Genomic DNA, 10,295 nt, shown 5'->3' with positions numbered 1-10,295 from the left:
TGTGTGTGTGTGTGTGTGTGTGTGTGTGTGTGTGTGTGTGTGTGTAAGTATTGATGCAAACAAAGCGTTCAGTACATTGCCTGGTCCATGCATTGTAAGTTTTTGGCAAACTTATCCAGCAGCACCATTTTAATATCAATTACCAGTCAACAGATAAGTAGATTATGTCTGGTTGATAGTTCAGTTATGAGTCTGACAGTTTTAACCAAGGGTGTTGCTTTGCTGGGATCCAAAACTTTCTCAGTATTTTGTAGATTTTCTTTGGCAAAGTACTTCTATATGTTTCCTTGTCTGTGTCCAGGTTGGTTGGTTGTTTCTAGGATAAATTTATTAGAAGGAGGGGCTTCAAGGAAGGTGGGATTTGAGTATTCACTGTTCACTCTGAAGGGGGTACCATTTATAGAACCTGTTCTGGAATTCAGTCCAGCTCTCCTTTTCAATCATGACCTTGAAAAACTATACTCACCCAACAAACCTCATCAATATGGGCTATGGATGAGCAACCTCTTTTCACATCAATTGCAGCTGGGCACAGACTTAAGCCAAGATTTATTTCCCTGCTTGACACAGCATATTTCTCTCCATGTCTCCCAATTAATTTCAGTCTTCATGATTTCTTTAACAAGACTAAGGATTCTTTCTAAAAATAAAAATGGAACCATAATAACCCTCTATCACCCAGTGTCATAAATGGTGATTGTATGTCTTTAGTGTAATTGAACAATGGGATATGGGAGTTGGAGATTTCAATTATGTTAGCACCCCTTTATGCATCCATTTGATTGATTTGCTTTTAAAATGTGATTGTAAAATATTCCCTTGTCTCACAGGCAAGACTCGGAAAGCGAGCCTCCTATCTGCCAAGTCATCCACCGAGCCCAACTTAAAGTCTTTCAGCAGAAACCAGTTGGGCAACTATCCAACGTTGCCTTTAATGAAGTCTGGGGATGCACTGAAGCAGGGACAGGAGGAGGGCAGGCTGGGTGGTGGCGTCGCCCCAGATACATCCAAGAGCTGTGACCCACCTGGGGTGACTGGTTTGAATAAAAACCGAAGAAGCCTCCCAGTTTCCATCTGCAGGAGCTGTGAGACCCTGGAGGGCCCCCAGACTGTGGACACCTGGCCCCGATCCCATTCCCTGGATGACCTTCAAGCAGAGCCTGGCGCTGAGCAAGACATGCCTACCGAGGTGACAGAACCGCCCCCTCAGATTGTACCCGAAGTGCCACAGAAGACGAGCGCCCCTACCACAAAGGCCCAGCCCCCAGAGCGAGACTCTGCCGCTGACAATGCATTGCTACTGACCCAAAGCAAGAGATTTTCCGAACCTCAGAAATTGACAACTAAGAAACTGGAGGGCTCAATCACAGACTCTGCTCATGGCCCGTCACCCCCTCAGTGTTTGCCCAGAAACTATGACGCTCAGCCCCCCGGAGCTAAACATGGTGTAGCAAGGACACCTCTGGAGGGCCACAAAAAAGGACATGAGTTTGAAGGAACACACCATCCCCTGGGCACCAAAGAAGGGGTTGATGCTGAGCAGAGGGTCCCTGAGATAAGAACACAGCCAAAAATTCCATCACAGCCTCCACCTGTTCCTGTTAAAAAGAGCAGAGAACGCCTCGCTAACGGACTCCACCCTGTCCCCGTGGGCCCTGGTGGGACCCACCCCAGTCCCGATGCACCATGCCTGCCTGTGAAAAGGGGCAGCCCTGCCAGCCCCACCAGCCCCAGCAACTGTCCCCCAGCACTGGCTCCCAGGCCTCTCTCAGGGCAGGCGCCTGGCAGCCCACCAAGCACAAGGCCGCCCCCCTGGCTCTCAGAGCTCCCTGAGAACACGAGCCTCCAGGAGCATGGTGTAAAGCTGGGCCCGGCTTTGACCAGGAAGGTCTCCTGCGCCCGGGGAGTGGATCTGGAAATGCTCACCGAAAACAAGCTGCACGCCGAAGGCATCGATCTCACGGAGGAGCCCTATTCTGATAAGGTATCTGGGCCCACCACGTTCTCAGGCCTTTGTTTGTAGAAGTCAGGCAGCCAGGTGCGATGAGCCCACAGCTGCCCCTGAAGCCAGCCCAGTAGCATGGGCAGCTCTGAGAGGGTGGAATGAATGATCCATAGCCAGCAGCTTCTGATGAGGGAACGCAGGCTCCAGATTAAATGCAAATACAGCCTCTCTGGAGTTTTCTTTGTTTTGCTCTTACTTGTTTCCTTTTAGTTTTTGGCAGCTATACTTCGCAGGGAGAATGATTAGTGCCAAAACTGGCTTCTGAAAAGGACGATTTAGCAGACAGGGGACACCTGAATCCATGTGTCCACACCTTACTGGACATTCATGTGTTCAGATACTGACACCTACCATTTCATCTCTCCGTAGGTAAACTGAGGTTAAAAATAACCTGCGTGAAGACCTCTTAGAGGGATTACTGGGAGCAAATAAAATAAATGTGAACATACTTGGAAAATTATAGAACCCTATTCAGATGTGATCATTGGATTATACAGTTATCTGTATGGGTAATGGGAAAAAGATAATATAAAATCCCCCATTGTACCAAAAACATTTAGCTCTGTAATGAACAATTACTTCTCATTAAAAAAAAAAAAAATGAGGTCTACCAATACCAAGTGACTCCGAAGACAAAGCAATGTTAACAGATGCAGTGGTACTTTACTGCAGGAAATACAGGCCCTGTTATGATGCATTGCTGAGTCCTTTATTATAAAATTCTCATGACAATGAATGCCTTCGAATAAGATCCTCGTCCACCTCCCTGAGCCTCCTTGATGTTTCATGAGTAAATCTCTTTTTTGTTTGAGACGGAGTCTCACTCTGTTGCCAGGCTGGAGTATAGTGGTGTGATCTCGGCTCACTGCAACCTCTGCCTCCTGGGTTCAAGGGATGCTCCTGACTCAGCCTCCCCAGTAGCTGGGACTATAGGCGCCCGCCACTACGCCCAGCTACTTTTTGTATTTTTTGTAGAGACGAAGTTTTACCATGTTGGCCCGGATGATCTCGATCTCTTGACCTCGTGATCCACCCGCCTCTGCTGTCTCAAGTGCTGGTATTACAGGCATGAGCCACCGTGCCCGGCCAAGATTTCATGAGTAAATCTCTTTAAATAAAAAGTAAAGAGAATACCAGACAGTAAATGCTGGGTTAGTGAGCTGGCAGTATAACTTGTAGCAGATGAAGTGCAAACAGTTGAATGTCTGTAAAGTAGAAGTTAGCCCTTCTCTCCTGCAGTTTAGAAGACTATCTTCAATAGCATTGGAGGAATTCTATTTTGCAAAATGATCCGATTGAGTGAGGTGAGGGCATTGGCCGGAAAAGTGTAGGATAATTGTATTCTGCCTTAACTATGCTTCCAAACATTTTCCTAGAGCTCAATAGTGCAAGACAAAGATGTAAAAGTATTCCCTCTAAAGCATCCATCCTGACTCATAAAGAAAATATATTCATTTTAGATGAAAACTTTTGGTTTGGGGGCAGTGGCTTACTCCTGGAATCCCAACAGTTTGGGAGGCCAAGGCGGGAAGATCACTTGAGCCCAGGAGTTTGAGGCTGCAGTGAGCCATGATCACAGTACTGCACTCAACCTAAGTGACAAGAGCGAGACCCTACGTGATGTTTGGTGTATCTTAGGGAAAGGGAAAAAAAAAAACCTTATAACCCTTGATGCCACATTTCTGTTCTCCCTGGCAGCATGGCCGCTGTGGGATTCCTGAAGCCCTGGTGCAGAGATACGCAGAGGACTTGGATCAGCCCGAGAGGGACGTCGCCACCAACATGGACCAAATCCGGGTGAAGCAGCTTCGGAAGCAGCACCGAATGGCGGTGAGCAGCCCACAGTTCCCCGGCTTCCTGAGGCACAGTTAGTTACCACACTTAGTGATGAGCATACTGACAGCTGCCAAGTAGGCAAGGGCTTGTGTAGCTATGGAAAGGAGACCGCTGGGGAGAAAGCAATACATGGGTCAGCCTGGAAATGTTTAAAAATAAACTTTCAGAAAGAAAAAAAGAAAAAGATAATTATCCATAATCCCAACACTGTGAAAAACATTTTAAAGATTAGCCTAGTGCTAGGCGTGATGGTGCACACCTGTAATCCTAGATACTCGGGAGGCAGAGCAGGAAGATTGCTTGAGCCCAGAATTTTGATGCCAGCTTGGGCACCATAGCAAGATCCCATCTCTTAAGAAATAAAATCCGTCTGAATGACACAAAGTGTCAGTTAGAAGCATAACTTCAAGAGATCTATTCAACATGGTGACTCCAATTAATAACAATGTATACTTGAAAATTGCTAGGACAGTAGATTTTAAGTGTTCTTACCCCAAAAAATAGTATGTGAGGCAATCCATGGGTTATGTAGCTTGATTTAGCCATTCCACAATGTGTACATTTATCAAAACATCATGTTTTAAACCATAAATACACACAATTTTTACTTGTCCATTAAAACTCTTGTCTAATCGTTTCTCTGTACACGAATAATAGTAAATGTACAGTATTGAAACCTGATTGTTTGCTGTTATCACATCATTAGTCTGTTTCTTTGTTACTAAAAAAATTTGTTGATATTATCAATACAGTAGTCTCCCCATATCCATGAGGGATATGGTCCAAGACCTCCAAGTGGATCTCTTGAAAGCCTAAAGAGTACCAAACCCTGAATATATTATAAACACATTTCTTTTCCCTTTTTCACAATTTCACGGATAGAAGATTTGTTTTCACCGTAGATCTTAGGGACGTCAGCATATAATTTTTTTTCTTTTCTTATTAAGCCAAGAACTTTCACCTTTTTACTTAAAGGAAGCACTTAATGGCTTCTCTTTGCCACGTTCCAAATGGCCAGCATCACGACTCCTGCACTTTGGGGCCATTATGAGGTCAAATAAGAGTGACTTGAACGCAAGCACCACAGTACCGCGACAGCTGATCTGATGACTCGGGGCCCCTAAGTGACCGAGGGACGGTAGTGTAGACGGTGTGGATCCGCTGGACAAAGGGAGGGTGGCCCCATGTGGGACAGAGCTGGATGGTGTGAGAGTCCATCACACAACTCAGAATGGCATACAGCGTTAGACTTACGAATTGTTTACCTCCGAATTTCCCATTTACTATTTCAGGCTGTAGAAAGAACACTGTGGACAAGGGGGATGCTATTGTATTTCAGAGTATTGTGGTAGGTGAATGTACTCTGGCAGTCAGTCTCGTAGTTCAAACATTTAGATTTTCCCAGCCTTTTACATCCTTACGAATAAATCTTTGTAGACTTTCATGGTTAATTTCTGAGGATATATTCCTTGAAAAGGGTTTGCTTCATGAAAACTATATAAAATCCCAAAGATTTTCACTCTTGTTAGCAAATCACCTTTCTGAAAGGTGTAGGCCCTGTATATGCTCAGTAGTCAGGGTTAAATGTCCATTTCCCTGTTCCAGCCAATCCTGATATTACTGTAGTTTAAGTTCTTTATAACTGTATTGACTAAATATTTAATTTTCTGGTTGTTAACATAGATTCAAAATACAGTGAAAAGCCTACTTTATAAAAACCCTACCCATTGAGTGTTACCGTTTTTTTTTTTTTTTTTTTTTTTTTTTTTTTTTTATGGTGTTTTTTCACTCTGTCGACCAGGCTGGCGTGCAGTTGTGCGATCTTGGCTCACTGCAACCTCTGCCTCCCGGGTTCAAGAGATTCTCCTGCTTCAGCCTCCCGGGTAGCTGGGACAACAGGCACGTGCCACCATGCCTGGCTAATTTTTTATATTTTTAGTAGAGATGGGGTTTCACCGTGTTAGCCAGGATGGTCTTGATCTCCTGACCTCGTGATCTGCCCGCCTGGGCCTCCCAAAGTCCTGCGATTACAGGCGTGAGCCACCGCGCCCCGCCTGAGTGTTACTTTTCATACGATCACCCAGATTTGTCTCTTCAAACCACTTTAGTGCTCTTGTCAAGAGCATATCCTCAGTGAAACAAAATGTTAGAATATGTAAATGCTTACAGTTTGGGGACTTGGACACATAAGTGGGATCTGATCTCATTCCAAACACCTTGGAGAACCCTGTGAAACACTTCCTTAAGGATTTGCTTCATCTTAGAGAAGAATTTTTCCTGCTAGTCTTGATCTCTGACACTCATTGTATTGTCGCTTTCTGATAACAGTCTAGCAATGCAGTATTTCAGTGCTGTCCCTTTTAGACACATACGAAGCAGCCCTCCGATGGCATATGGAGCATTTCTATCATATTGCTTTCTTAATTTATCCAGATTCCAAGCGGTGGTCTCACGGAAATCTGCCGGAAGCCTGTCTCTCCCGGATGCATTTCGTCTGTGTCGGATTGGCTCATTTCCATCGGCCTGCCCATGTACGCCAGCACCCTCTCCACCGCGGGCTTCAGCTCCCTGAGCCAAGTGCCTTCTCTGTCCCACACTTGCCTTCAGGAGGCCGGCATCACAGAGGAGAGACACATAAGAAAGCTCCTATCTGCAGCCAGACTCTTCAAACTGCCGCCAGGCCCCGAGGCCATGTAGCCAGGCCCTGGATGGGCCTCTCTGGACCAGAGCCACCCTTTCACTGTGCAGATGATGCTGATGCAATTCCTCCATCTCTGGACATGCAGACCAGATCCAGAAGAAAGGCCTGGCATGTGGCCCAACAGCGCGAAAACTTGGCACAGGACTGAGGCGCCTCTCCTCCAGAAAAGCCCCCTCCAGGAAATAAGTGCGGTTCTCTTTGACCTCCAAAGACAGGACAAGCACTTATTGTTATTTTCGGAAGATGAGAGAACCGAGATACCAACTGGCTGCGAATGCTCTGGCTCCAGTCTGTCTCTCTGTACTGGTGGAGGCTGGGAGGTGTGGGGGGGCAGCCTGTTCCATCTCTGGTAGTGCCCTTGCCCTTCTCTCTGTCACCCTGCAGGATGCCCGAGGGCCAGACGGGCTCAGCTAGGCCAAAGGAATAGACTCAAGAGTTACTGTACATTGTTGACCACGCTCATTTGTTCAAAAGTTAGAACATCTGGCTGCACCAGAAAAAAAAAGTCCTATTCTTCTTTAGATAAACAAGAGACATTTTAATAATTGCTTTCTAGCAATCAGCTTTTATTTGCCTTAATATAAGCTTTGAAGCAGTTATCTAACTAGTGTCCACAATCCTATAACCATAGTTCCACATCTTCAGCCTAGGCTCCCATGTAACCGCTCTGGGAGATTTTCAGCAAAACTGGGCTTCTCTAACCATCTCATTGTAACATGGCTTATTTGGTATAGGTATTCATCAGCCACACACTTCATGTTGGTTTTGGGTTTTAAGCTAACTACAAATGTACTAAAAAGCTATCTGAAATTCACAAAGATATTGTGTGTGTGTGCGCGCGTGTGCGTGTGTGCGTCTGTATTCATAGTAACTGCTTTTTGTTTTAACCAGTTTAGTATTGTTACTGTGTGGGTCATTGTGCTGCAGCACTGACTTGGAATCCTGACCATGTCCATCCCGAAATTCAACCCTCAGTTAACAGATCATCTTTGTAAAAGGTCACTGTGAGGTTGCATATTTCAGAAAGATGTTCTTAAAAAGGGAGTCATTTAGAAGATGTTTTCTAAAAGTCTTTTCAGTATTGCAACTAATACTATTATCCTTTTTAAATTTAGTTCATTCTTTTAATTTAAACAAAGGTTCAATATTGGAGTCAGACGAACCACATTAGCCATGTGTTAAGTGCTTGCATACTTTAAATTGTTTTACAACTGATTCCAGCACATTCTATCTTTTTTGAGATGGAGTTTTGCTCTTGTGACCCAGGCTGGAGTGCAGTGGTGCGATCTTGGCTTACTGCAACCTCCGCCTCCCGGATTCAAATGATTCACCTGCCTCAGCCTCCTGAGTAGCTAGAATTACAGGCATCCACCACACACCCGGCTAATTTTTGTATTATTAGTAGAGATGGGGTTTCACCATGTTGGCCAAGCTGATCTCAAACTCCTGACCTCAGGTGGTCCACCCGCCTCAGCCTCCCGAGGTGCTGGGATTATAGGCACGAGCCCCAAGCCCGGCCTCTATCCTCTGTTAGCCTAGTGTCTGCCTTTCTAGCAAACAGCAAATTTAAACAAGTAAACTATTTAGGTTTCTATTGCTTACAAAATGATTTTCCTTTACATCCTTATGAACACTAAGCATCAAATGCAATCAATCATTTATAATATAAACACCTTGACCACAGGCCCTTGATTAAAAGTTTTGTAATATTTCATCTGCTTATTAAAACAGATTATTTCCCTTGGGTTGGAGGGGAAGTGATTTCATAAACTACAAAGCCATCTTTAGCATATTGCTTAGGTCTGGATCCATGTTTCTGAGGAAAAAGACATTCTCAGGTGATGTATTTTTTTCATGAATTAGTATGCATTTTTTTTTTAAAAGAAATGTGTGTTTCTTTAATAATTTTCATCCTCTGTAAGATGCCACGTGAAGAAGTTGTGGAAACGTAGAATGAAAAGCTAAAGCTGCCAGATTTCTACTGAACTCTTAAAAACAGCTCATATTCGTCTTCTCGGATTGTGGCCTAGCTTATTTGCAATGTAACGAAGCTGCAGGGTTCTCGTATTGCTAAAGTGTTCAGTGCGTTTCACGTGCTGTGGTGGAGGTGGGTGCTGTAGACAGGCTTCTCTTCCTGCTTCCAGAATACCTCGGCTTGACATTCGAACAGATCCTGTCATTGTTTAAGCTGAGCAAAAAAACCACACACAAAAGTCGTGTAAGAGGTAACAAAGGAGAGGAAGAAATCTCATTTCCAAGTTTTACTTCATTCCCAGTGAAGGATTTTCGTGTAAGTGAAAGTCGCAGCAGAAGAGGGAACTTTCTGGAGATTTTGAGAATGCCAAACCATATTTTTATCACCCTTTTTTGGAAATCAATGCCTTTGCATAGAAAATCAAATTCAGGGACCACAAAGATTTTTCAGTGGGAATGTCTAGTCTGAGGGGTCTGAGGTTGTTTTTACTTTGTTGTGTTGTTTTAAATATTTTTAAAAATATCTTTAGTGTTTGGTCTTTTTTTTTTTTTCTTTAAACGTTTAATTTGGTCTGAGAAAAGCTGAATGTTTGGGTGTGGCGTTTGACTGAGGTGGTCTGGGACTGCCTGTGGACGTCAGTGAACAGGTGGTAGGCTTCAGCAATACCCAGTTTTAATCAGTTGCATTTGGTACAGAATTTTGAGTAATGGTGAAAATTGTTGTCTTTGGAAAGCACAAAAGAAACCTGGAAAGGCAGTTCGGCTCAGGTAGCTACACATAACATTGTGTATCATTTTCACTTCAAAGCTGTCTGGAATGAAATGCAGTCAGCTTCAACTAGTACAATTTACGTACCCAGATAACCAAGATATTGTTTCATGGCCTTGCCTTAGTCAGAGGCCCTTTTCTCTGTCCTGACACCCCACCTCCGCCCGTATGGGTAAAATTGGAAATTACTAACCTATTGGAAACCAGTTCCTGACATAGTCAAGTTTGCTTTCATAACTGCGGCAAAACAAATCAACTCACCAAGTCACTGCTGCCATGCGTGTACTGTATTATTTTCAGAAAAAAATATAATAGTCCGAGTCCAAGTTATCTTGATCTAAAATTGATAGAGAAAAGAAACTGTCGAGCAAGTTATATAACAACTAACAACATTGCACTTTCTGTATATGAAATCAATATTTAAATAACTTATTTTTCTCCATTGCTGTTCTTAAAAACATTGTAAGTAGCTGTAATATACCAGTACCAATATGTTCTTGCAATTGCTTCAGCCCAAGAAAGCTGTGTATTGTTTTAAAAATTGTAAAAATTATTGTGATGATTCATTTAGCATAAAGAGAGGTGGACAGAAGGGTTTTCCTATGTATCAAAACTTGTCTATAATTATGTCATCTATGTACCTAGAAAACAAGTAAATAAATTTCTTCACTTGAATATGCTTTTTGTGTTGTTTCTTGGGTATTTTAAAGATGAATGGAGTAGAAATGAAAGGGAATTTATAAAGCGATCAAATAATGAAATATATTGGGAAAATTGTGGCTGTATGTAATTCTGCCATATCACCAGAAATCACCCTCTGACATCCACCCAGATTCTCTTTACCGCTTTATTGCTTTGTTTTCAAATATGCATAATTGAGTCATATAATGATAGTACCTTAGAACAAGAAGATATTTTTTGGAAGTCATCTTGAGTCTGAGATCATCATTTTCAAATGAAGAATCTGAGTCCACATGGATATTGACTTGCTCATATAGACATATATGACA

General features: G+C 43.3%; 1 protein-coding gene across 8 annotated transcripts in view; it reads left to right on the top strand.

The window, feature by feature from the left end:
- The window catches only part of SASH1 (SAM and SH3 domain containing 1), a 1,049,232-nt gene extending 1,039,268 nt beyond the window's left edge, over positions 1-9,964 (top strand). For 3 of the 8 annotated variants that reach the window (XM_032274342.1, XM_032274344.1, XM_032274345.1), the window contains 3 exons: positions 831-1,984; positions 3,704-3,835; positions 6,275-9,529. In XM_032274342.1, coding sequence (XP_032130233.1) covers positions 831-1,984; positions 3,704-3,835; positions 6,275-6,538 — 1,550 coding nt within the window. In that variant the 3' untranslated portion in view covers positions 6,539-9,529. Of the gene's footprint in view, positions 1-830; positions 1,985-3,703; positions 3,836-6,274 lie in introns of all 8 variants that reach the window. The other 5 variants (XM_032274340.1, XM_032274341.1, XM_032274339.1 and 2 more) reach the window with 3 other exon arrangements.
- Positions 9,965-10,295: the final 331 nt, after the last annotated feature.

This window comes from Sapajus apella, unplaced genomic scaffold (assembly GCF_009761245.1).
Source record: "Sapajus apella isolate SASKATOON/1434 unplaced genomic scaffold, GSC_monkey_1.0 scaffold6, whole genome shotgun sequence".
NCBI lineage: Eukaryota > Metazoa > Chordata > Mammalia > Primates > Cebidae > Sapajus > Sapajus apella.
This window is presented reverse-complemented; position numbering and strand designations above follow the sequence as displayed.